Source organism: Vipera berus (assembly GCF_964194415.1).
Source record: "Vipera berus genome assembly, chromosome: 2".
Lineage (NCBI taxonomy): Eukaryota > Metazoa > Chordata > Lepidosauria > Squamata > Viperidae > Vipera > Vipera berus.
The window spans coordinates 213524050-213551670 of record NC_138203.1 but is presented as its reverse complement, the minus strand read 5'-3'; the positions used below and the strand labels follow the sequence as shown (position 1 = coordinate 213551670).

The 27621-nt window shown below is 41.7% G+C and overlaps 2 protein-coding genes across 2 annotated transcripts; both read left to right on the top strand.

Moving 5' to 3' along the window:
* Positions 1-8338: 8338 nt before the first annotated feature.
* LOC308661799 (ovomucoid-like) lies at positions 8339-10537 on the top strand. The gene is made up of 4 exons (XM_081316988.1): positions 8339-8443; positions 9245-9273; positions 9916-10025; positions 10363-10537. Exons 1-4 carry the CDS (start codon positions 8389-8391, stop codon positions 10430-10432), a joined length of 264 nt encoding a protein of 87 aa, XP_081173114.1. The 5' UTR covers positions 8339-8388; the 3' UTR covers positions 10433-10537.
* Positions 10538-20883: 10346 nt separating this feature from the next.
* LOC308660892 (ovomucoid-like) lies at positions 20884-27379 on the top strand. The gene is made up of 4 exons (XM_081315521.1): positions 20884-20956; positions 22728-22753; positions 26646-26755; positions 27246-27379. The coding sequence occupies exons 1-4, from the start codon at positions 20902-20904 to the stop codon at positions 27292-27294; spliced, it is 240 nt and encodes a 79-aa protein (XP_081171647.1). The 5' UTR covers positions 20884-20901; the 3' UTR covers positions 27295-27379.
* The last annotated feature ends 242 nt before the right edge of the window (positions 27380-27621 follow it).

Below are 27621 nucleotides of genomic sequence, written 5' to 3'. Positions count from 1 at the left end.
AACTTTTTAGTCCCATGTTTGTTCTGGATGTAATCAATCCACCTTTTCCACTCCATAATATAACGTTGTTGCGAGTGGTCTTTCAAATAAGCAGAAATCTTTGCCATTTCCGCCAGGTCAGAAACTTTTAGAGTCCATTCTTCTATAGTCGGCCGGACTGCTAACTTCTTATTATGAACTGAAGAACATTTTAAAACCCTGACGGATTGCATGGCATTTTAGCCCAAGGAAGAATGGAAGAATCACATTTATGCAATGAAAATGCTTTTGAACAACTAAGATTCTGTTTGGTCACAATATCGGGTTACAGAAGAGGAAATGAATTGCTCAAAGTTAGCAAGTACCCTGATTGTGTGTTGTGACCATCAAGAACCGAGTGATCATGTGCATTTACAAGAAACTGAAACCATAAAAAAATGGTCGGTTATCCACAGAAGCAATTACCAGATCACTTACAAAGGGCAAAACCAAAATGAATTAATTAAGATCTCAATCCAGTCTATTATCTAGGAGGTTTTGTATATACAAAAACTAGAACTCTCATAATGCAGTGGTTAGAATGCAGTATTGTAGGCAAATCCTGCCCACAGCATGGAGTTTTCCCTCCCCTCCTTTCTTCCTTCCCTCCCTCCCTCTGTTCCCAGGAAGCACTTCTCTCAAAGAGTAAGAGAGTTGGAAGACACCTTTGAGATCTTTTGTCCAAGCCCCTGCTCAAGCAGGAGACATATACCATTCCAGACAATGGAATATCCAATCTCTACTTAAAAGCCTCCATTGATGGAGCATCCACAACTTCTGAAGGCAAGCCTTTTCACTGGTTAGTTGTTTTCACAAGTCCTTAGTTCTAGGCTGGTTTTCTTCTTGATTAGTTTCCATCTATTATTGCCTTCTGATACTTTGGAAAATAGGTTGACCCCTTCTTCATTGTGGTAGCCATCAAATATTAGAACATTGCTGTTATGTCACCAGAGACGCAGTGGCTCAGTGGGTTAGGACGCTGAGCTTGTTGATCAGAAGGTTGGCAGTTTGGCGGGTCAAATCTCGAGTGCCGCGTAAGAGAGTGAGCGCCTGTTACTCGTTCCAGCTTCTGCCAACTTAACAGTTCGAAAGCACGTAAAAAAATGCAAGTAGAAAAATAGGGACCACTACGGTGGGAAGGTAACATGCTCCATGTGCCTTTGGTGTCTAGTCATGCTGGCCACATGATCACGGAGACGTCCTCAGACAAGCGCTGGCTCTTTGGCTTTGAAACGGAGATGAGCACCGGCCCCTAGAGTCGGAAATGACTAGCACGCATGTGTGGGGGAAACTTTACCTTTATTATGTCACCACCACTAGTCCTTTTAACTAAGCTGCTAGACACACCCAACTCCTACAAACATTTGGCATATGTTTTAGCCTCCAGCCACCTAATCATCTATCTTTATAATCCATTTAGACCAGATGGTCCCCCTGGTCTGGTTTATAGAACAGTGGCCATGAGCAGAGCCTTCTCAGAGACAGCACCCCAATTATAGAACTTTCTTCCAAGGAAAATAAGAACAGTGCATCCTTCATGTGTTAAGAGGCAACTCCACACTCTGTTCAGCCAGGCATATGTAGAACAACACCACATTTTATGGTCAAACAGCACTAAGTAAATTACTACTAATATTTTTCTTAAAATACACACTTTTAATATTGTTTTAAGCAGTGATGGTGATGCTTTACAATAGCTGTCTTTGAGAGTTTTTTTGTAAACCATCCTGGATTTCTCAGAAACATTTAATTTTGAATTAGATGTTGATTTAATAAATTGGGCAGAAAACACAAATGTTTAAATACATCTAAACCCCACAGACCTACTGCCTCCTAGGCACATACTACAGAGAAAATAAGGCACTGCATTTCTAGCCAGCATAGCCACAGGATTATTGGAACTGTGGTCCATGACACCCGAAAGACATTAGTTTGAATAAGGCTGGATTAAATTATGAAAGAGCAGATGAGAGGAAGTAGAAGCAAGAAACACTTTCCATGCTTCTGACAAAATAATTGGGGCAGAGAGTTGACTCTTAACTTCCCATTCAATCCAAAGAGTTCTGTGATTTTAGGGAGGGGAGGTGGCAAGAATAGACCACAAAGCCAATCTGCGAGTTTGCTCTCTCGCCTGCCTGCACACCACCTCCCTGATGCAGCACATGGCTCCAAGCCATCTCCCTAGAAATCCTTTGCAGATAATTCCATATATTTCTTTTGGGCCTCTACTTTTCTGAGAATTGCAATGCAACTAACCTGACCCCACAAACGGTCTCACCTTCTCACTGGCCTTTTGCAAACTGCCTGGTATCTAGTCTTGCCATCTTGCTTCCCTTTGCTGCTGGTGTCCGTGGCTTTCCCATGCAGGGGTGGTAAAAGAGAAGCGCTCGCAGGCTGTGATGCCAGACAATGGGCCATGGAGGTGCTGGTGGCGGAGGTGCGCTGATCTAAACTTCAGGTCAGCCATCCAGAATGGCGTCAGTTTTTGATCCTCATGGACGCCCTGGAGGGGGATCGGAAAAAGGGGCCCACCCCACCTACTGCCTGGCCTGGGGGAATAAAGGCATGGAGATGGGAGAACACCTTCTCCATGTGGTAGGGCTGTAGAGGGGAATGCAGCATTCACGCCGTATAGAGAGCCTGGAACTGCCGGCTGATCCCATTTTTGTAAGTTTGCTTCTGCTTTCCTTTCCCCACACTTTTCACTTCCCTGCTGGCTCAAGCTCTCTTTGTCTCTCTCCCTCACACATAAAAACTCCCCCTGTGTTCTCCCCCTTCTCGCCCTTTTCCTCCAGCTGCACCTGAATGGAATGGGAGGAGGTTAAAAAAAGAGAAGGGGGAAGAAAGAGAGAGGCACCCCTTTTTGTAACACATCAGCTTCCTCCTCCTCCCCTCCTGTCTCTCTCTCTCTCTCTCTCTCACACACACACACACACACACACACACACTCACAGAGAGAGAGAGAGAGAGAGACAGACAGAGAGAGAGAGAGAGAGAGAAACCCTTCCTGCTTTCTCCTTCTCACCCTTTCTCTCCAGCCACCAGATGTTGCCGGCCGCCAGCAGTTCCAATGGAGATGGCGAATGGCAGAGACTGCAAATTGGAGCCACCAGTGCTCAGCACTCAGAAGCCGCCTGCGTTTGGTGCTCAGAAGCTGCTCTGCCCATGCTCAGAAGCCACCCCGCCTGAACTCAGAAGCCACCCGAGCTCGGCACTCAGAAGCCACCCACATGGAATACTCAGAAGCTGCCCATGCTCAGCACTCAGAAACTGTCTGTGTGGGGCACTCAGAAGCCACCCACATGGGCACTCAGAAGCTGTCTGCGTGGGGCACTCAAAAGCCACCCACATGGGCACTCAGAAGCTGTCTGCGTGGGGCACTCAGAAGCCACCCACATGGGATACTCAGAAGCTGCCCACGCTCAGCGCTCAGAAACTGTCTGCGTGGGGCACTCAGAAGCCACCCACATGGGCACTCAGAAGCCACCCACACTCAGTGCTCAGAAGCCACCCTGCCCATGCTCAAAAGACACCCCACCCACACTCAGAATATGTGCTCTGGGTGCAGAAGTGCGGCTCAGCTGTAGCTGCATACACTGATCCTAGGCTCCTGCCCAGCTCACTTGCTTGCGGAAAACATGCTGCTTGCTAAGTGAAGCCCCAGGATCAGCAGGCTGTATCAGCCATAGCCTGCTGATCCTGGGGCTTCACTTAGCAAGCAGCATATTGAGGGTCAAAAACTATCTCCACGCTAACCAAGTTGCTGAAGATGGCCTGAAGGCCGCAACACTCCTGTGTGTCTGCAGGCCTGCAACCTTTGATATCGCAGAGAACTTGGTCGCACCGGTACAGCTGGAGTCCATAATGTATGCAGACCTGAAGAAATGGCTCGGCAACCATTTCCAGCCCACGTTATTGGTAATAGCTTGGAGGCATGCCTTTGAACAGAGAGTTCAGCAGCTGGGTGAAACAGCAATGGAATTCATCACGGCATTGAGACAAGCTTTACGTCTGTGCCAATTTTCCGATTTAGAAGAAAGGCTTCAAGACTGACTCATCTGAGGACTGTGGAGCAGAGAGCTGCAGCAGAAACTCTTTGCAAAAGAGACTCTCTTGCTCCAGGAAGCCTTGAAAGAGATCATGGCAGACGAAGCCACCGGCGGGGCTGTGAAAGCCATGCAGCCTGCCAAAAACACTCAGCAGGAGGAGGCTGTGCACCATGAGGATGCCGAACTCCCACAGGATGTCGACTGCAGCCACGAAGTGGACAAGCTTCAATGGCACAATGACAAAGAACAAAGGACTACTTACAAGGCAGTTTCCTTCCCTCGGTGGCCGGGTTGTGGTGGCCGCCACCAATGCAGGTTCCTGACAGCCACATGTCTGGCTTCCAGGAAGACCAGCCACATCGCTTCAGTCTGTAGAGGTCAACAGAAGGACTGCCATTTGGACATTCCGATTAAGAGAGGTACCAGGGCCCCAGGGCAGTTCAGTGTAGGGTTTTGCTCCAGCTGTCAGAGTGTTTGCCACACGGGAGCTCGTCACCCTCTTAAGCCCAAATTCCAACTTCAGGTCAAGCTGCAAGGCATCCCTGGTCAGCCGTGTCCATCATTTCACTCAAAACCTTCCGTTTCGTCTGCAATTGCAGCAAGAGGTGGGCCAAGCTTAGGCCATCTGACATCAACCTGACTGACATCCCAAACTCTCGAGTTGCCGTCAAAGGCGAGGCCACATTGGCCGTCAAGTTCAAGGGGTTTTCAGGGCCTCTAGATGTTATTGTAGTGGAGGGTCAGTGAATGAGTTTAATAGGTCTTGATTGGTTTGATGCTCTGGGCATCCAGGTCACTGGAATCCACCGGACACAAACGGTGAACTTGCCATCAGTATGTGAGGAGTTCACGGATGTTTTTGACACTAGCCTTGGAACGTACAAGGGCCCTCCGATAGCCTTTAAACTTGATCCTGCCATAATGCCTATGAGGATCAAATTCTGCAGAGTGCCATTTCCACTTAAACATAAGATTGATGCAGAGCTGGATAAGGTAGTTGAACAAGGGGTACTAAAGCCCATAGATGGGGGTGAATGGGAAACCCCAATTGTCATGCTACTTAAGGCCGACGGGGAGGTCAGGATTTGCACTGATTACAAGTGCACCATTAATCGGGCACTTTAGCAGCATGTGTACCCGGTGCCAGTCGTTAGCCACATCTTGGCATCACTGCAAGGGGTACAGTTTTTGCGAAGTTAGATTTGGCACAGGCTTATCACTAGCTACCTGTGGATGAGGCCACAGCAGCTACACAAACCATTGTAACACACAGGAGGGCTTTTAAAGTAAAGCACCTCCAATTTGGGGTTAGTGTAGCCCCTGGCATTTTTCAAGGTGTTATGGAACATACACTCAAGGACATTCCAGTGGTCTGCCCCTACTTCAACAATGTGCTTATTGCTGGTGAGTCCACTGAGGTGCTTGCAAGGAGGCTCAAGGCTGTCCTTCAATGGTTCCACAAAGCAGGCCTTAAACTTAAAAAGAGTGTAGCATTGGGGTCCCCTCTACTGAGTTCCTGGGTTTCCATATTGATGCTGAAAGCATCCACCCTGCCAAGTCCAAGCTGAAGGCCATTCAGCAGGCACCTAGCCCCAGGTCAAAAGGAGAGCTTCAGGCATTCTTTAGTTTCCTTAATTTTACCATGCATTCCTTCCTAACAAGGCTGCAGTGGCACAGCCATTATACCGGGTCTTAGACAAAAATACCCCATGGAAGTGGACCAAGGTTTACAAAAACAGTTTTAAGGCAGTAAAGTCACTACTGTCTTCCAATTCAGTGCTCAGTCACTTTAAAGAGTCATTGCCTGTATGCCTTGCATGTGACACATCCCCTTATGGGGTAGGGGCTCTTTTAAGTCATTTGGAAAGTGATGGGACTCAAGTCCCAAATGCCTACTACTCAAGGACATTGTCCTCTGTCCAAATTAACAAAGAGGCCTTGGCCATTGTGGCCAGGGTGAAGAAATGCCATGATTACTTGTATGGCAGGGAATTCACGGTCTTCGCTGACCATAAGCCAGTGTTGGGGTTATTTACAACAGATAAGCAGACACCCCAAATTCTGTCCCCTAGGATGTTAAGATGGTCCATCTTCTTGTCAGCCTACAGCTTCAGGCTGGTTCACAAACACGGCAAAGACATGGGCCACGCAGACGGCCTTAGCCGATTGCCATTGCCACAGATAGAGCCAGCTCCAGCTCCAGCAGCTCACATTTTGTCTATTCAGGATTTGCCTGAGTTTCCCCTCCATGCTGGGGATGTGGCTGCAGAAACTGCTGCAGAAAAGGTTTTAAGCAGGGTGCTGTCCTGGATTCACACAGGGTGGCTTGAAAATAGTCCTGGACCCGAGTTCCAGAGCTACTTCACATGTAGACAAGAGCTTTCAGCTCACAAGGGTTACATTTTATGGGGAAGCAGGGACATTGTCCACAGTTCATTAAGAGACAGGGTACTTCAATCTTTGCATGAGAGACATCCGGGCATTGTCCGGATGAAGGCATTTGCATGAAGCTACCTATGGTGGCCTGGGTTAGATAAGGCTATTTAGGCTCAAGTACACGGGTGTTACATGTGTCAACAGTCCAGGCTAGAAATGCCACATGCTCCTGTCCACAGATGGGAGGAGACACATACTCCTTGGTCGAGGATTCACATTGACCTTGCTGGGCCCTTTCAGGGACAGCAATTTTTGATAGTGGTCAACAGCCACTTTAAATGGCTGGAAGTTATTCCTATCTCAAATATGACTACTGCTAGGACCATTCAGGTGATTAGAAAGCTTTTTGCAACACACGGGCTGCCGGATGTCGTAGTATCCGATAACAGGGCCCAGTTCACAGCGGCAGAGTTTCAAGCCTTCTTGAGGACTAACCTCATAAGGCATGCTACATCGGCTCCCTTTCACCCCTCGACTAATGGCAGGCCGAACGGATGGTGTGCACTACAAAGCAGTCACTCAAGCGCATAGTGACTGGGGATTGGCACCATAGGCTGGCTGACTTTTTGCTTTGCCAGCACACTACGCCTTGCACAGCAACAGGCAAGAGCCCAGCAGAGCTTCTCTGGGGAAGAAGACTCATCACTAAACTGGACAGGTTGCATCCAGATTGGGTGGCAGCAGACGCCTCTTGCCCAAAGCCTCCGAGGGGATTGCAAGTGGGTGATGGAGTGTGGGCCAGGAACTATGGGCATGGGAACTTGAGGGTGCCGGGTAAAATTGTCAAAGTCTCAGGCCCCCTATTGTACGAGGTGGCTCTGGATGGTGGGCGAGTCATTCGTCGCCATATTTATCGGCTGCAGAAGCGGTTCCCAGAATGGCCACAAAGCGAGGACCTCACAACGGGTCTGCTCCTAGAGCCAGAAACCGGCAGCCAAGTGGGGCAATTCACATGCTCTGAGGACTCCACCATTCAGTACAACGGGGAGGTGGTCATAGATGGACAAACCCCAGGAGTGCAACATGGGTCCCCTGATGGGGAAAGTTAACCCGATCCAGACAGCTCCTGTGCTAACTCTGCTTCTACATTGGACTTTGGTTTGGGCCAACCTGGAATGGCCAGCCAAAAGGACTCAAGTCAGTCTGACTCTCATGGACTCATGAGTCCTGGTCTACTCCACCCAGCAGGCAAGCTGGTAAACCGGGAATTGGCTGGTCACGTAGACCTCCAACCTATTTGCAAGATTTTGTTCTAAAGTGATTTTATTATTGCAATAATTGTATCACTGCTGTACCTTATTTCAACTATCTTTTTTATAATGTTTGTACATTCTAGAGGGGAGGGGTGTAATGTATTGGGCCTGTTTCACTTGAACTGTACCATGTGTCTTTGAATGCTGTTTAAGATTGCTTAATCAGGGAGTCTGGGTAATGGTCACTGGCTTCTCACACAAGAAGTCTCCAGGACCACCATTGGTTGGCTCTAGGGTGGCAATAGGCTGCTTCAAACCTATTGGCCACCGCCTAGTGGCCAGCAGTATAAATAGCTGCATAGAAGCCTTGGTTACTAGTTCAGTTCCTGTGTTCAATAAAGCATGTTCCTGCCTGAACTCTCTCGCCTTGTCTCCTTCTTGCAGCAAAGAACCCAGTACGCAACACCTGGGTTAATTGTGTAAAAGCAAATTTACAAACTGATAAGCTTGCCACATATTTCAGCAATAGGCCAATTTCACATCCAATTGCATCCAGAAAGGAGAGATTTCATCACCAAAGTGGTCAGGATATGCATATATAGCCTGGAAGGACAGGGCAAAGCTTTGAGACCTCACCTTCAGCATCTACTGCTCCAAAGAGTATTACCTCAACCAGGTTCCGTGACACAATCATGAAGCCAGGAAGCTTTCTGCTGCTCACTCTGCTGCTCTTCTTCTTGTACTCCAGTAAGTTCTGCTTACCAATCCAACTTTTCTTCTTTTGAGAGATTTGAGGACCCCTTTATCCCCAGGAAAAAAAGACAATAATACACCGATTATTAAGGCTGGTTCAGTGGGAAATAATTCTTGGTCAGGAGAATCTGCACAAGAAGCAAATAGAAATTGGAGTTTATTAGTGCAGAATTGGCTATTTTACTGGAAGATTATTCAGGTTCAAATAATTGTTGCTCAGCTGGTTAAGGATTTTAATTTCAGTGAGGGAGCAAAGGGAGAGGGCACATGCAAGCATACAATTAATTTTTTAAAAAATAGGAGATAATATGGAGCTATTTCAATAATTTAGTATGTTTTCATACCAGATATAGCTGTTCTAAAAATCAGTTCAAGGGTTAATACCAGCTGATCAGGCATTGTGAAGAAGTTATATTGTTATATTATATTGATTTTATTTATTGTATTTTATTTTGTTTTAGACAAGTGAGGGATCACATGATCACCTTCTATTTTGGGGAGTGGTGAAGCCTTGTTGTATACACCAGTGCTCAGCATTCCCAATAGTTGGAATAAAGTGGTCCTTTCAGGTGTATCATAAGCAAAATTCCTTCAGAAATTAACAATATTGAACTGCCTAATGATAATCCTGTCAACTTTATTAGTAGTATTCAGTTGGTTTTTACTGGATTTTGTGTTTATTCTTTTTATTTAATTGATCAAGGAGGGAGAAAGGCACATTACAAATAAAAAAATAAAAATTAGGAGATAATATGGAGTTCTTTCATTTTTTTCATTACTATGTGTTTTTTTCAGACATTGCTGCCCAAAAAATCAATGAAATGGTGAGTACCAGATTTCAGTTATTAAATATAGTCCCTGTGTAGAACCCCAAAATATGGATGCATAATAATCTCATGCCTGTCCCTCCCCACCACCACCACTTTTATTGCCAATGTATTGTACCCTCAGATACCATAAGAGAACAATTTTTCAGGCAGTTTTTCTCATCAAGCCAGACCTTCTACTTTTATCCATTCCCTCTCCCAAGCTTCTCACTCTCCTAAGCCCTTTAAGGGCACAGCACACAATTAAAAACATACACACTATATAACGTAAACCATAACAAACTAAACAATGTTTTATATTACTGTTGTGGAGGTTTTTCTTTCAGTGTATCTCATGTGTATATCTATTTAATGTTGGGAGAGATGTTGCAATCCATGCAGAATTTATCTATATAGCAATATAAAGACCATAAGATATAATTCCTAAAAAACCCAGATCCATTTTCCAGCATTGCTGATGCATGATGGCCTATATGGGGACAAGGAGGATCAACCAAAACAAAAGTTAACTCTGCTGAAGAGTGAATTACAACTTGACAAAATAAGATAACAGATAATCAATTTAGCCCAGGTTATTCAACTTATCAGTGGTCTTAATAGGGTAGTCCTGTGAAATGAATCATTTGCTTCTTCCAATAGCATTATTGTAGGGGATACCCAAGGAAAATCTGCACCATGGAGTATCGACCCCACTGTGGCTCTGATGGCAAAACCTATGGCAACCAATGTTTTTTCTGCAATGCGTATATGTAAGTATACAGTTCACTCTATACAGCTGGAAAAGAAAGTATTTGTATAGTCTCCCCTAGATTTCTGGGTTTTAATAAAATAAATGTGAAAACTGATCCTCCTTTAAAGTAGGCTACAAAATTCACTCAGAAAACATTGTCTGTCCCAGATAGATTATGTAGTGGTGTCAATTTTACTAATTTTAAGGAGAGGGAGAACTATAGCCAACTTGCCTGTTTCAGGAGATCGTAAGTAACATTGCTAATTATTCTAGTTTTTTTTGCTTGTCTGGGCCCTGATGGTGGATGCACACCTGTGGTTCTTATTTTTATTTTTTTGGCTCTGTTTTCCCTTCAGCTATAGTGGTAGAAGACTTCGGCTGAGATACTTTGGACAATGTCGAAAATTTGAAGATGCAGAAGATTAAAGAACATTTGCCAGAGAATATCCCACAACCTTGACAACTTGTTCATGTAAACACGTAAACATCTGTTCTTTCCTCTGCTTCTGCTCCATTGCTCTCTTAAATGTCTTAGCCTGACTTATCAATAAAAAAAACCTAAGCATTATTTCTCCATGAATCTTCTTTTTAAATAAATATCTGGACATAATTTTTTAATTTTAGTTCCTTTGAGTCAAAGTTGACTCATTTCAATTGCGTCAACTTGTTTGTGCATTTTTCTTTGCACATATTTTTTCAAAAATAATTCGCCCTTGCCTCCTTTCCTAGCAGTGACTGGCCAAGAACAGTTAGCTGACTTCATGACTTTTTAGCCTGTGCTTTTACCACCACACCAAGTTGGCTCACATTGGCATATGTTTATAGTTTTATTATTGCATTTTAAAATGAACAATAACTTCATAAATATGCAATTGGGTACATATTGCCACATATTGAAAATGTTGTATATTATTGGCAAGGAACAATAATTAAAGGTTGGTTACTGGTACCACGTAAATCAGGAAATTTTTCCTCATGACAGAAAAAGCACTTCTGCAGAAAGTACATTCCCTCAAGGTAAAACATTTTCAGTAATGTTTTAGATTATCTTTACGCAGGAGCTGTTTCCCATTCAGAAATATTCAAATATGAGATTTCTCTATCATCTCCTGACATGAGACCCAAATCACATACTCCCCTTCTCATAATGAATGCACCTTTGATGATATTCATCTCTAAAGTTGGATAACTTTAGGAGCACAAATGCGTACATAGTCACAGAGATTGTATGCAGAAAATGTGAAATTTCCTTTTCTCTTTCTAAATTTCTAACAATCTATTCTCCATTTCATGCAGCAACAATGCAGGCCCACATTGAAAGTGAAAATGTCCCATAGTCCTTTCCCTGCATTGTTGTCTGTACATATTATCATCTTTGCAAACATTGCAAACGTAACAACAATTGACATATCTTGACAAATTCTGCTTCAGTGCTTAAGAAACCAAGAATTGGTTGCTAGAAGTAAAGAAGGGGTTTTTTTTTTGTGTGTGAGAGAAAAAATCCAGTCTGTGCTGAAAAGAGGAGTAGGTTAAGTTTCATCACTTTAGGCTTAGTCTAGGTTTAATGTTCTGCTCCATTCTAATCAGGGCACATGAGAGTAACGAAGGGGAATGTGAAAATGAAACTTGGTTGCTTCGTTCTTCCTTATCTCATTTCATATATTTTGCAGGCTTGCAAGCTGCATCTGCACATCTTAATTATTAGTCAGAAAAGAGCTGGAAGGGACCTTGGAGGTCTTCTAGTCCAACCCCCTGCTCAAGCAGGAGTCCCAAATCATTGAGACAAGTGACTGTCCAGTCTCTTCTTTAAAACCTCAAGTTATGAAGCACCCACAATTTCTGAAGGCAAGCTGTTGCACTGGTTAATTGTCCTCACTGTTAGGAAGTTTCTCCTTAACTCCTAGTTGCTTCTCTCCTTGATTAGTTCCCTTTGGAAAATAAATTGACCCCCTCCTCCTTGTGGCAATCTCTCAAATACTGGAATACTGCTGTCATGTACTCCCTAGTCTTTCTTTTCTACAGACTAGCCTAATCTTTAATATATTTAATAGATTAGCCAATTATGCAAAATGTAATTAAAAACTACGCATGAGGAACCTCTTCATGCCAAACTATGGTCTTCAAGGAAACACTTGATTGCTCTTTTCCAACACTTAAGAGGAAAAATGAGAATTCTATAAGTTACCTTCATTGTTCAAAACTTAAATGTCCATTGAAATCTCTCTCTCTCTCTCTCTCTCTCTCTCTCTCTCTCTCTCTCTCTCTCTCTCTCTCTCTCTCTCTCTCTCTCTCTCTCTCTCTCTCTCTCTCTCTCTTTCATGATCACCATTACACGTTGTCAGTATGCATTGTCCTGTCCCTAATGTGTTGTTTTTCTTTTTTTCCCTTCCCTCATAGGGTAAGAGATTTACAAAAGACTAAGCAGACACTCAATAGGGAATACACCAGGCTGCTTGCCTAGCATGCTTGTGGCTACCAGCCCCAGCTCATTCCTTTTCATTATATTTCCCATTGTGTGTCTGCCTATTCTCTTTATTTCTTACAAATGTAAATACAAACATCAATTCCCTTCTGCTAATTATCCCAGTACCTGAGTAAGCATTTCAAAGGGTAAGGGAGTGGCGAAAAGGAAGCAGTCACATGATTTCCCATTTAGCAACCACTTTGTTTAACGACAGAACTGCCGGTCCCAACTGTGGTCACTAAACAAGGACTATTTTAATCATTCATAGAGCATAGATGGCCTTTTCGTCTTCTAATTATCTACAGGAAGATGAGAACTTAGCTTATGAATGGCAAAAAAAATATTATTGTGGATTTAGTTGAGACTGAGATCCTGTTCTGGTACCATTTATCACCTTTCCTAACAGCTGGTTGTATGGAGGAGGTCACAAATGTGTTGCAAACTTCAACATTGAAAAACCCAACATTTGTTCTGGATATAATCAATCCACTTTTTCCACTCCATAATATAATGTTGTTGCGAATGGTCTTTCAAATAAGCCGAAATCTTTGCCATTTCCGCCAGGTCAGAAACTTTTAGAGTCCATTCTTCTATAGTCGGCAGTTCCTCCTTCTTCCAATATTGACCTACTAAAAGTCTTGCTGCCGTAATTAAGGGACCAAAAAGTTTCATTTAGCATTTGTATAAGTCTTTTTATGTGATATTAGTATTGCTTGTAGTCATTTCATATGAGCTAGAGTGCGATAGACTTAATAGTTTATTGTTGCTAACATATGGTTGTTTATGATTGTTTTTACTTTTATACCTTGTATTTAGCTCTGGGAAGTCGGGGAGGGGGGAGGGGGGAAGGGGGGAGGGTTAGGGAGGGTTAGGAAGGGTTGGGTGGAGGGAGGGGGGGAGGGATTGTTAAAGATAAAATGTATTGTAAAACTTTTCAATAAAAAAAGAAAAAAGAAAAACCCAACATTGATTTGCTTTCAAGTCATGGCTGCCATGTCTAGGGCAACACATAGAACATATATATTTACTTAAAAAGTTGTCATGTACTATATTGGTGTTTTCTTCCCCCACCCCCCTTTTTAAAAACATATCTACATGTAAGCAGTAGATTCTGATTACAAAAGGATAAAATGAACTGGATGTAACTATCTGTCAAAAACATGGTAATCACAATGGTTTTGCTTATTATTTATTGCTGAACTGCATCACATTATTCCCTAATGTGTAGGGAATAGTCAAGGGTGTCTCAAACGAAGTATTGATGTGCTTCATGCCCCATCTACATTGTCAGAAGCAATTCACAAACCAATCAGATGTCTTTTCAAATACTATCTAACCCAACAACATGGCACACCTTTTCAAATATTAACTAGTCCCACAAATGTGGCACATTTGTAACAGAAGAAGAAGTGGATTTTGCTTACAAAGCAGGTGCAAGTTTGACAAATGGTAAAAGTAAAAATCAACTGGACAAAGTTAATTGCTAGAACCATTTGAATTTGAGATATGGATTTGGTCCCCAAAATTGCCATTAGTTTAAATGTAGACTGCCACATATTTCTTGAATCCTGACCTGTGCTAAAAGAGAGGTTTTTAACCATAAGCCTTTATAATATCACATTTCCACAAGAACTTCGTACTGGAAGGGATGGATGACCCCATGAAGGGCAAAATATTCTGGGAAGCTAGGACAGCACCTGGCTGTTTGCAGAGGGGAGCATTTTTGTCCTGTGCTTGTGGATTAATGATACCTGCAGTTGCTTCTGCTTCTTCTCTGACAAGATGCTGGAGTTTTGGAAGGCTTTTGAGGTTTCCTTCTTAGACCACTTAATGAGGAAAATTAGAAATGATACAAGCATGCAATATAGAAACAAGAAATAAGATCAGTTGCAAAGGATCAAGAAAGAGTTAAGAGTTTGTAATGAGTTTCAAAGCTTGTCACTGAAGGAAAATGCTTTTCATTAGAATAAAAAAATAAAAGACAATTATTGCCACCAAGGAAAAACTCTGTTACTTGGTTTATTTTATATGGAATGACATCACTAACCCAAGAAATTTAAAAGGAGATGTTATTTACTAATATTGGTAGAATACTACTAGAAACAGGTATGATTTGTTTTTACAGCCAGCAGTTTTATCTAGAAAACATATCTATTAATTTAATTTATTTTATCATATTATTATTTTATGTGAGAATATTTAGGGAGGTCTTCTTTTAAAATATCTTTATACTGTTGTCCTGGGAACAAAATATGTAAATTTTAACTTGTCTATGACATAAAGAAAACAATTTATTTGTATTTATTGCTTGTGGACATACTAATTGCCATACATTTCTTACATTCTGAACCCTGCACAAAAAAGGAAATTTCAAATCAGTACATCTCATTACACAAGTACACATTACACAGCCCACCTTACTTAACATGGAATTTCATCTGCAAGGAGGGAAAGGTTACATGACTAAGGGACAGAGATATGTATAAATGCCCAGGTAAGAGAAGGAAAAGTTTTGAGCACTGACCTTTAGCATCTATTGGTCAAAAGAATGTTACCACAACCAAGCCTACTAAGACAATGATGAAATCTAGAGGCTTTCTGCCACTCATGCTGATTGTGGTGTTCTTGTTTTCAGGTGAGTCAGAATTTGTATTGCAGCTTTTTCTTTCTTGAAAGTTTTGCTTTGGGGATACATATACACATATATAGTAATATATGCTCTTTAGGGGGAAAAAACCCATAATCCACATACATACTCATGCTTGCTTCCATAGGAAATCCCTGTCTCAGTGGGTTCCATATTAGGTAAACCAAAAGAAGAAACGACGGATGTAGGGTGAACTATATCATTGGCAATTTCTTCATCCCAGGTATTCACAGACTGGGGGTGGTGGTGGTGGTGTCACAATTCTTGGGGAATTTTTTGACCAATCTAAAGGGTAGATTTAACTGATTCTAAAGTTGATCAGGCCTGTAAGTGCCAATCTCCCTAAAGTGACTCCCTAAACTAGCTTTAGGGCAGGGGTGTCAAACTCAATTTCATTGAGGGCCGCATCAGCACTGCGGTTGCCCCCAAGGGGCCGGGTGGGTGTGGCCTGGGTGGGCATGGCCTACTGGGTGGGCGTGGCTAGAGTGTGTATGGTCTACTGGGTGGGCGTGGCCAGCTCTACATCGTTCGCATCAAGGGTGCCTATGGGGGCCTGGGCAGGAGTGGGACAGATCTGGGGGTCTCTGGCAGAAGGAGGGTCTCTGGGCCAGAGCCAAGGCAGTGGGGGCCGTTCCCTCACTGTTTCCAGGATGGCTTTGCGGGCCGCATGAAACCACTTCGCGGGCCGGATCCGGCCCCCGGGCCTTGTGTTTGACATGTCTGCTTTAGGGAAATTGTTAAACCTGTGAATCCATCTACCAAACCATAAGCCAATCAGTGGATTTATTTACTATTTCAGTAAACGAATCATAGAATTATGAATTTGAGTATAATTCATAAATGAATACGTAAATTCATTGATCATTTAAAGTTTATGATATCACAGGATTTGCGGATTCTTCCTTAACATACCACATGCCACCCTTCAAATGTATGTATATCAACATACATTTTATGTATTTATTTTATTAATACATGGTTTGTCACACAGTCAACCAGATGTTCAGACTGGATTTGGCATTTTTATCTACCTATTCCCAAGGATCTGGGTTAAGTAGATGTTGTTATTTATGGTGCTAAAGGTATTGTCAGAGGATGAAAGCTGCCTTTTGCAACTAACTGATGATGATTTTGTGGTGCTCCTGATACTTTGGGATGGCACCCAAAGTGCAGATTACTATTGGTTGTTATCTTTCTTTTGTGTGTGTGTGTGTGATAGTCATTCTACTTCTATTTGCAGGTCTTTATATTTTGTTACTTTCTCAAGTTCTTTCTCTTCTATTCTACTGTTTCTGGGTACTGCAGAGTCCACTATCCAGATTTTTTTGTTTTTTTAATCAACGGTTGTTAAGCCTGGGGTGTTATGTGGCAGGTGCTTGTCTGCTTGAGTTCTAAAGTACCAGAGCACTTTAGCTTCTTCATTATCTATTATTTTGTCTATGTTGTGGTTCCACCCGTTGCTGCTTGTAAGCAAATGGTATTTCTTGCAGCTTTGTCAATGCACCATTGTTGCTACTTATTCATGCCATTGTTTGTAGTCAGTCTGGGCAGCAACTAACTAGATGGTCCACTGTTTCTTCAGCTTCTTTGCAGAAATAGCACTTGCTGTCTGTTGCTGTCTTCTCAGTTCTGATGTTGTATGCATTTATTCTTAAGACATAATTAAGGCCAGAATTAGCCCCTCCACCTTTTTCTTGCAATTTTTTTTAACATACTGGCTATGTAATACTTTGCCTTGCCATGTGTCTATTCTGTTCTTCATGTGGTCTTTTTAAGACAGTTTGGTCTCTTCAGTAATCAGTAAGCCTTTAAAGTATGCAAGCTTCATTGCATCTTCTTCATTATCTTTCAGATATCCTTCCAATGCCCTTTTTTATTCCTCAACTATTTGGTGTACTTTCAACATTCCATGCCTACCTATTTTCCTCATTAAGTAGGATTTGTTAATATCACTCCAAGGATAAAGGGCATTATTCATTGTCATTATTTTTCTGGTCTTCCTATCCAAAGCTTTTAGTTCCACTTGAGTCTAGTCCACTATTTCAGAACTGTATCTAATGACAGGAATTGCTCAGGTGCTAATTATCTTGACGGCATTTCCTCTACTGAGTTTGAACTAGGATTTTCTTCACACTCATGAAGTATTCACATCGAACTTTCTTCTTGACTTCAGTGTGGTTGATATTTTCAGCTTGAAGGATACCCAGGTATTTGTTAGTGATCATCTTCATCCAGACTCTTGATGTTATTTCTAGAGGTCATCTTGATTCCATCCGTTTTCACTATTTTTTTGATCTGTTGATGGTGCCACATTTGTCCAGTCCAAACTCCATTGTAATATTGTGGCTGTACATATGGGCGGTGGCAAACAGCAATTCTTTTTCAGATGTTTTCCCATATATATCTTCAGATCATCCATGTGAAGGCAATGTGATAACCTGGTAGATGTTTTTTGTGTCTGACATCCATGACCTAACTGGTTCAATGTTGTTTATACAGAAATCAGAACAATAAAAACAGTAGTGGTGACAGTGAGTCTCCTTGGAAGATTCCTTTCTTACTATTAACCTCTATTACTATTACCATTGACCAGCAACTGTATCTTCCTTTGGGCTATTGATCTTTGCACAACATTTCTGACATTTCTACTAACTCTTATTATTTCTGGGCATTAGATTATCTAAGTAGGGAGTTAAATAACTTTCATCCAGTCTCCAACCATCGCTTTCTTGCGAAGGTTGTTGAGAGTGTGGTGGCGCATCAGCTCCCTCTGGTTCTGGATGAAGCGGATTATCTAGACCCGTACCAATCGGGCTTCAGGCCCGGGTACAGCACGGAGACGTCATTGGTCGCGCTGGTGAATGATCTCTGGAGGGCTCAGGACAGGGGATATTCCTCTGTCCTAGTCCTATTAGACCTCTCAGCGGCTTTCGATACCATCGACCATGGTATCCTGCTGCGGCGCCTCAGGAGATTGGGAGTGGGAGGCACGGTCCTTCAGTGGTTCTCCTCCTATCTCCTGGGACGCTCGCAGTCGGTGTTGGCAGGGGGGCACAGGTCGACCGCAAGGCCTCTCGTTTGTGGAGTCCCTCAGGGGTCGGTCCTCTCACCTCTCCTGTTCAACATCTACATGAAACCGCTGGGTGAGATCATTCGTGGTTTTGGAGTTGGGTATCATCAGTATGCTGATGATACCCAGCTTTTCATTTCGACCCCAAACCACCCCAGTGATGCCCTCGACGTGATGTCCTGTTGCCTGGAGGCGGTTCGGGTCTGGATGGGGAGAAACAGGCTTCGACTCAACCCTGACAAGACTGAGTGGCTGTGCGTACCGGCATCTCGGGATATTCAGGATATTCCACCCCTCTCTATGGGGGGTGAGTTATTATCCCCCGTAGATAGGGCTCACAACTTGGGAGTCCTCCTAGATTCACAGCTTTCCCTAGAAGACCATATAGTAGCTGTGACTAGGGGGGCCTTCGCCCAGGTCCGCCTAGTGCGCCAGTTGTGGCCCTATCTAGACCGGAATGCCTTACGTACAGTCACTCACACGCTCGTGACCTCTCGTCTGGACTACTGCAACGCTCTCTACATGGGGCTACCCTTGAAGACCACTCAGAGGCTCCAACTGGTACAGAATGCAGCCGCGAGAGTTGTGTTGGGAGTTTCCCGACACTCCCATGTTACACCTCTGCTCCGTGAGCTGCATTGGCTTTCAGTTGTCTTCCGGGTGAGATTCAAGGTGTTAGTAATGACCTACAAAGCCTTACATGGCATGGGTCCGGAATACCTTGGGGAGCACCTGCGACCGGCATCAACTTCCCTCCGCCCAGTACGCTCCCACAGAGAGGGCCTCCTCAGGGTGCCACCAGTCAAAGAATGCCGACTGGTGCCCCCCAGGGGGAGGGCGTTCTCTGTGGGCATGCCGGATTTATGGAACCATCTTCCGGTCAAGCTCCGGATGGCGCCTGATCTCCGCTCCTTCCGGCGCGATCTTAAAACCCACCTTTTTGAACAAGCTGGCCTGGCCTGATGGGATGGGGTTGGGTTTTATAAATCAGTTTTAACTTTTTAATGTGTACTAATTTATTACGGGTCATGCTGTTTAATTACTTTTTAATTTTTGTATCTTGTTTTTATTATGTATTGCCCTGTTCACCGCCCTGAGTCCTTCAGGAGAAGGGCGGTATACAAATTACATTAATAAATAAATAAATAAATAAATAAATAAATAAATAAATAAATAAATATAATTTTGTTATCAATCCAAGCCACATTCAAGTTGGTCTTCCTTCTCTTGCAGCTTTCTAAAATCATCTTACTGATTAGGAACTAATTTTCTGTTCCTCTGATATTTGAGCAGTTTCCTTTCTGCTCAGCTGGAAAGAGCTAATTTTCAACTAGATGCTGTTGGACTGCATCAACCACCACCACTGCATCAATTTGAAAGTCATTGGTAAGCAGGTGATTGGTTCATAAATGCCTGGTTCTGGCCCTTTTGTTGGATTTTTCAGACAGAGTTTACTAGATGTTAACTAATATTTAATTTCATCTTCTTGTCATTAACGTGCTTGGCAATGAGTGGATATAGACCAGACAGCTGTTTCAATCAAAGATTATGCAGTTGTCTTCATGTGGTGCTTACCAGCTCTTGATCTTCATCCTTTTCTCCACCATTTTTGCTGTTCTTTCATTTCAACTTCTTTTTTATTTTTATCCAAGATGCAGCCTTGTTGTATTTCTATGGCTTGTCCCATAGCTGCATCCAGAACTGCACTGTTTTCTCTTTGTTGGGTCTTGAGTGGGTTTATCCATTGTTGGACTGATAGAAACATTTCTGATCTGACTGAAATTGGAGATTTTGCCTATAGTGTGCGATTCAAACTTTATACCTGCTGTTATTTGCTGTTTTATTATTCCCAGTGCTTTCTTAAACTTCCTTGTTTCTAAGTGATATTTCTTAATAATGTTTGTTTTTCTCTTCTTGCTTTCCAGCCTCTTTTCTTTCATATGCTCCAGCTTACTTTCATGTGATGATAGCTTGCTGAACTTATTTGCCAGCTTGATCTTTCATTTTGGTGCTGCAGTGTTTGTCTAATTTCTTCTTCATTGATTTTGCATCCCAGGTGTTTAGTTATAATGCAGCTGTGCTATACATTACTTGATTTTTTTGCAATAAGCTCGTGGTTATATTTGATATTACAATATTAACATCTTTTAATATGTGTGCTAGCTGTTTCTTTGAAACAAGCTTTGGAATGAGCAAACTTATTCTATTGTTTTTGTGCTGCTAGGGATAGAATGTTAGCAGCAAGGAGTGCTGTTTATTTCTACAGGAGGGAATTTAGTTTTGTCTAGAAAACTTATAAATCTATTATTTTATTGTAGGACCAAATGAGAGCATTTCACTATGTTTTAAAATTTCTTTGTACTGATGCCCTTGCAATACTATGCATTGTTTAACATGGCTATGATGTATATTATTATTATTGCTTGTATATTCAAGCAATAATTTGCTTTTCTTATTCTTGGTGAACATGTTGATTGACTGTTTTTCTTCATTCTTGACCTTTGCATTTAAAAAAAAGAGTTTTGAAATAGGTCTGCTTATGGCAGGTCACTCTGGCACCCTATTTCCACATGATTCCTCTTGGAAAGAGGAAGAGATTACATCATTAAGGTAGCAGAGACCGCATATATAGTGAAGAAAGGCATGTGAGAGACCTACCCACAGAACCTCCTCCTCAGAAGTGTGTGACCACAACCAGACCTACTAACTCAATCATGAAGCGAGGCGGCTTTCTGCTGCTTACTCTAATGGTGTTCTTTTTGTACTCAGGTGGGTTGTATTTCATATTGCTACTTTTCCTTGTGGGGGGATTTTGTTTTCAGAACTTACATTCCATTAGATGATCCATCTAGAAAACAAGTCCATAATTCACCAACAATCTTAAATCAGCCTCATTGGAAACTGATTCCTCCTTCAGGAACATCCATAGAAGAGCCAGAGTAAAGCAAGACGCTATTTTATGCAGAGCTGATTGTATTGCAAGAAGATTTTGTAGATCAGAACTTCTCAAATTGTGGTGTCATCTAGAGCAACTTGTGGGGAATACAACTTTTTATACAGCTGAACAGGCAAGCTACTCAAGCAAAGTATAGAGAATAGCTCTGGTGACTTTGGAAAGATGGCAGTTATATTATTTACTACAGGGAGTCCTCAAATTACAGCCATTTGTTTACTGACCATTCAAAGTTACAAAGGCACTGAAAAATGTGACTTATGACCGTTTTTGACACTTATGACTATTGCAGCATCCCTCTGATCACATACTCCAAACTCGGATCCTTGATAATTGGCATGTATTAATGCAGTTGCAGTGTCTTGGGGTCATGTGATCACCTTTTGTGATTGACAAAATACAAGTCAAGTCAATGGGAAAGCCAGATTCACTTATCAACCATGTGACTAATTGAACAACTGCAGTGGCAAGAAACGTTATAAAATGGGTCAAAACTCTTGCTTAGCAATGTAAATTTTGGGCTCAGTTGTGGCCATAAGGACTTTTACAGTTGTCACATTAATTTATGAAGAAGAGGGAGTCAAGCTATTCTCCAAAGCACCTGAAGGGAGGACAAGATGCAATGGATGGAAACTAATGAAAGAGCGAAGCAATCTAGAATTGAGGAGAAATTTCCTGACAGTTAGAATAATTAATCAGTGGAACAACCTGCCTCCAGAAGCTGTGAATGCTTCAGTACTAGAAGTTTTGAAGCATTCAACACTGGAGGTTTTTAAGAAGAGACTGGACAACTATTATTATTATTATTATTATTATTATTATTATTATTATTATTATTATTATTATTATTATTATTATTATTATTATTATTATTATTATTATTATTATTTTCTTCAGGGTTTATTGTATTGTAAAGCTAGAGAATCCCCTGAATTACAAAGTAGTACTTTTGCCAAATACTTGACATTTTCTGTGCAAAGACACCAATGGTGCCATGTCTCAATCTCTTTTTTTTTATTAAAAAGTTTTAACATACATTTTATCTTTAACAATCCCCCCTCCCCCTCCCCTCCCCCTCCCTCCCAACCCCTCTCCCCCTCCCCCCCCCGACTTCCCAGAGCTAAGTACAAGGTATAAAAACAAAAAAAAAAATCATAAACATCCATATGCTAACAACCATAAACTCTAAAATCTATCACTCTCTGGCTAAAAAATATGGAACGCTTCACGAATTTGCGTGTCATCCTTGCGCAGGGGCCATGCTAATCTTCTCTGTATCGTTCCAATTTTAGTATATGTGCTGCCGAAGCGAGCACGGTGCCATGTCTCAATCTCTTAAATAGCTCTTACATGTAATTGGGAGCATTTGTAATGTAAGCAGAAGCTCCCCTGAGTCCAACCCAAGCTTGGCTTTGTATCTGATTTAGGACACTCCTCTATTAAGTTTTACATTAAGTGCAGGGCACATAGGCTGCTAAAATATATACAGAAATAGACAAAAATCATACCTTTTGAGATGAAGAGAACAAAATATAAGATGGTATAGATTTGCTCTAAGTGTTTTTATTTTGAATGTTTTGGTTGCAGATGTTGCCACTGCAAAAGATCTCGAGGTGAGTCTCAAAAATGTATTCTTATTCACATCCCTTGTATTTCATGAATTGGTTATGAATTATGTGCCATCAAGTTGTTTTCAACTTCTAGAAATCACATAGATTTTGTATAATATTGTTGTGGCCTGTCGGCCGCCAGAGAACTCAGCAGCCAATTCAGATGAGAAAGCACAGGAATGGGTGCCAGGCCCAGCGTCAGGGCCATCTGAAAGCTTTGACAAAGGAATGGAGCTGTCAGAGCCAGGGACAGAGGCAGAGCCTGAGCCATCCGCCAGCCCTCAGATGGAAAGGTTGAGACCTCCATGTCTTGAGGCAAGTGAGTCAGGAGAGGAGGATCACATGGGGCCAGTGATTGATGCGCGGGTGCAGTGGAAGCTGAGAAGAGGAGAACAGCAAGAGGCTATGAGGCGGTCTTCGGGGTGGAAGGGTCACTGCTGCTAATGGAGCACCACCCTCAGTTGTGGATAAAAGGCAGGGGCGGAGATGAATAGGTGTGGCAGACAACTATTTGTCTTCCTGCTGGTCAGCCACTTGTATCTGGAACTCCTGACACTTCTCCTAGGAATTTTGCCAGAGTTTTTCCGCAGATTTGGTGGCACTGGAAGTCGGAGTGCCTTCTGAGCATGGGTGTGTCATGTTAAACAATAGCCAACTTGCTTGAAGGACTTTTGGCTGCAAGCGTGGTGAGACTGACTGAGAGTAACTCTGGGTATTGGGAGACCCCTACAGGGGAAAAGGGGGCAAGCTCCGTTGTTTGGAGGCTGTGTGAAACTGCTGGCATTCCTAAAATAAAAGGAATGTTAGAGACTATTTGGCGCGTCTGTTGTGTTTGGGGAGCTGGGTCAGAACAAATATATCTGAAGTTGGATAATTTGACCCTGGTTGTTTGTGTCTTGAGTGAGAACTCTGGGTTGATTGTTTGGTGATCAAAGAAACATCTACACACTATTAAAAACTCTCGTGTCTGTTTGTAATGATGATTGAAACAAGGTAACTCACACAGGCTATCTTACAGAATGCCAAGGCCCGTAGGAATGAAATCTGGGAAATGTGTGGTCATTTCAGGGCTAGAATGCTTTCCAATCACACGTCCCAGAAAGCCATAGATTGCATGGCTAAAAGGAAAATGAGAAGGGCGTATTCCCACTCTCTTTCCCTCTCCCTCTGGCTCTTGTAAGGCCTGAAGGGTGATCAGTCATTGGCTGCTTTGGTGGCGAGGACAAAATTTGAAATCTCTTTAATAGTGGGAGCTAGTCAGGAAAGAACAAGGGAGCAACTCAGATGTTTGATGTAACCACTGCAGTCACACTCCCACCCACTCTCTAATTTCCACTGAGATTGTTTTTTGTTATTGTTCCATTTGTTTTACAGCTACCACCACCAAAGCTTCATTTTAAATTTATGAACAGCTCCCTGAGCACAAGTAATTTCATGCTTATGTTTCTCTTATGTTACTCTTGCAATTGCTCCATTTCTCTCCCCTCCCAAATGTATTTTGTAAATACATTGACCCTGATCCGACTTCAATTTTAGTTCTTTTGCTATTTTGATATTCTCAAATGTACAACATGGATGCTGCACAGAATTTCCTGTACAGGGCAATAAAACTAGTAGTTCCAGATCTCAAAATAGTCCGAGATGGTACTCTGCTGTAATTACATGCTGGTTAAATTCATTAAGATAATGCACCTTAACAAAACTTTTTATACAGCTTGCACTGGGACATCTTAGTAAGACATATGCTATAATAATTCACCATATGCTGAAGTGACTTGCAATGCAAATGAATTCTTCCAACATCTTGACTTTATTTGATGTATCCAGTTCTTCTTTGTTCACAACTTTGATGTGGCTTCAGCATAAAACTCACATGGGCAGAATCTACAGCTTAGATTTCATCCTCTTTATCCTGCCTTGTACACTTGACTTCTGTTACAGAAATTTCAATTAGACCTGCAATCAATACACAAGAGTTTTCTGTCTGACTCTATCAATAAGCCCTCCCAGATAAAAGCAGGGGTGTTTCCTAAATTAGTTTATCCCTAATCATTTCATTTACTTTATTGCCAGGTTAGAAAGGCCAACCAAAATGTTTAAAGTAGCATTATATAGTAGCATAGATTCTCCACCTTTGTCTTTGCTCTTTGCTCCACGGTATCCAAAGCAGAACATCCAGATTCAATCACAACTTTGTTTCATACAGTATTAACTTTGTGAACTCTAAAGCTTCCTTCTTCTGTTATGTATTCAAGATGGACAGTGATTAATATTTATGTTACTTATATATAAGGGTGTAGGTCTATACATATGTTGTATACAGTATGTTTTAAAAGTGTGTTATGTATGTGTACACTTTGAGAGGAAGCAACTAAATTTCATTTTTAATGTGTGCTATTGTGCCCACAGGAAAAATGGCAATAAAGGTTATCTAATCTAATCTAATCTTCCCATAGATGAATTTATAACAACCAACAACTACATTCAAACTTTTAGCACAATACACCAATTCTTTCCCTTTTATCCACTCACTCCTGTCCTTTGCTTTATCCTTCCAAGCCCCTGAAAGGCACAGTACACAGTTAAAATCATAATACACCACAAACACTGACATATAATCTATTATGTTTTGTTACATTTATGTTTCTTTTATTATCTGTGTATGTATATGATATTTAATAGCAGAGGAGGAGATGTAAATCACTCAGAGAATTTGGTAATATAAATACAACATACAATAATAAAAGCACAGATATGTTTCTTCAGTATCACTAAGAATAGCTGGGAACTATATACTATAGCTAGCTAAAAAAAAAAAGGTAAAGGTTCCCCCGCACACGCGTGCTAGTCGTTTCCGACTCTAGGGGGCGGTGCTCATCTCCGTTTCAAAGCCAAAGAGCCAGCGCTTGTCCGAGGACGTCTCCGTGGTCATGTGGCCGGCATGACTAGACGCCAAAGGCGCACGGAACGCTGTTACCTTCCCACCAGAGTGGTCCCTATTAAATGTTACTTAAATGTTACTTTGGTCACAACATCTCTAATATTCAGTAAATTGATTTTAAAAATACAATAATAGAAAAAATAATATAATTTACATCATATCATGTTGAAGTGTTCCATCTCTCAAATCAGACCTCAAAGGCTTCCTTGGAACAGCCAAGTTTTGATAAGTTTCCCAAATACCAGCAAGATTGGTAGTTCTCTGATTCCTGAACGAAAACTGTTCCACAGATGGGAGGTAGCAATGGAAAAGGCCCAGTTTCAGTCCCAGATCTCTGAAGATGACAATCCCTCACAGTAGAGATCTCTCTCCCTTCCAGACCTTCCAGATTAAGCAAAATCAATAGAAATATGTAGTTCCAGAGCTAAACAAGTCCTGATCCATATAGGGCTTTAAAGGTGATAAAAAGCACCTTCAATTTCATTTGGAAACTGACTGGTAGCTATTGAAGTTCCCAAAGTATTAAGGTGATCTAGGCAAAAAATAAGATATACTCATAACTCCTGGATCATCTGTACCTTCCAGGCAGTCTTCAAGGATTGCCTCATGTAAAATGCATTGCAAGAGTCCACTTGAAAAGAAACCAAGATATGAGTGACCAAAGGTCTCCTGCAAGAGGAATGGTAGCAAATGGCAGAAGAGATGGAAAGAGGAAGGCCTACTGGCCACAACTGCCACTTGTTCCTCCTACAAGGAAGAGTAAAGTCCATGTGGAACAAGTGAGGACCAGTGGACTTGGCTTTATTTGTCTTACAAAAGAAGGATTTACAACTTGACAGCATAATAATACATAATCGGTCTCTCACATGATTACTGCACAACGTATGTTAATAGTTACTGCGTTACTATAAAGAAGGGTAGGGAAAGTAAATGTAACATTTACTTTTTGTACAGGTTTATTGTAAGAAGTACCCAAAAGAAGGCTGCACGAAGGAGTACAATCCGCACTGTGCCTCCGATGGAAAAACCTATGATAATCAGTGCTTCTTCTGTAATGCATATATGTGAGTATAAGGTTTACTAAGTACAGCTGGGGACAAGAGCATTTTTATTGGCAGCTCTTTTAAAATAAATGATTTTCTAACAAAAATGAACTGTGAGGTGGTGTTAAACAATATATTTTAGTAACTTTAGATAGATAGATAGATAGATAGATAGATAGATAGATAGATAGATAGATAGATAGATAGATAGATAGATAGATAGATAGATAGAGAGATAGATAGAGAGATAGATAGAGAGATAGATAGATAGATAGATAGATAGATAGATAGATAGATAGATAGATAGATAGATAGATAGATAGATAGATAGATAGATAGATAGATAGATAGATAGATAGATAGAAGGAAACACAGCTTTTTTGTCAATTTCAGGGGATCCTTAGTTCCCTTGCTGGATACTGAATACTAGATTCCTTCTTTTGGGTGTGCAATGACAACCAGTTGATTCTTGACTTGTGATAATGGATTCTTGGCTTTCTTTCCTCATCAGTAACAGTGGCAGAACTCTTCAGCTGGAATTCCTTGGAAAATGCAAGTAATTTAAAGATGCAGAAGAAAATTTACTGATTTCTTCAAGGTTGCTTATAGCACCACGACCACCATATTCTTCCCTCTGCTCCTGCTGCTTTACTCAGTGAAAATTCACACTGTGTCTCAGTTTCATTTATCAATAAACAATGAAATTGTTATATATTCTGTATTCTTTTGCAACAATGCCTGTATTTTATTACTTTTTATTATGGTTATAACTGCATAGCTACAGGTATGTGCTTGATACTGTATATTTATAAATCTGAAGAAGATTAAATAATTAGAAGTTTGCTACAGATATCACACCAGTCAGAAGACTCTCCCTCACTTTTGGG

Bases quoted from the DNA above. Each gene is read 5' to 3' on its own strand.
- LOC308661799 (XM_081316988.1), top strand. From the start codon at position 8,389: ATGAAGCCAGGAAGCTTTCTGCTGCTCACTCTGCTGCTCTTCTTCTTG. The intron at 8,444-9,244 runs GTAAGTTCTGCT...TGTTTTTTTCAG, and splicing joins GCTCTTCTTCTTGTACTCCA to ACATTGCTGCCCAAAAAATC. The intron at 10,026-10,362 runs GTAAGTATACAG...TTTTCCCTTCAG, and splicing joins TTTTTCTGCAATGCGTATAT to CTATAGTGGTAGAAGACTTC.
- LOC308660892 (XM_081315521.1), top strand. From the start codon at position 20,902: ATGAAGCGAGGCGGCTTTCTGCTGCTTACTCTAATGGTGTTCTTTTTG. The intron at 20,957-22,727 runs GTGGGTTGTATT...TTTTGGTTGCAG, and splicing joins GGTGTTCTTTTTGTACTCAG to ATGTTGCCACTGCAAAAGAT. The intron at 26,756-27,245 runs GTGAGTATAAGG...TTTCCTCATCAG, and splicing joins TTCTTCTGTAATGCATATAT to TAACAGTGGCAGAACTCTTC.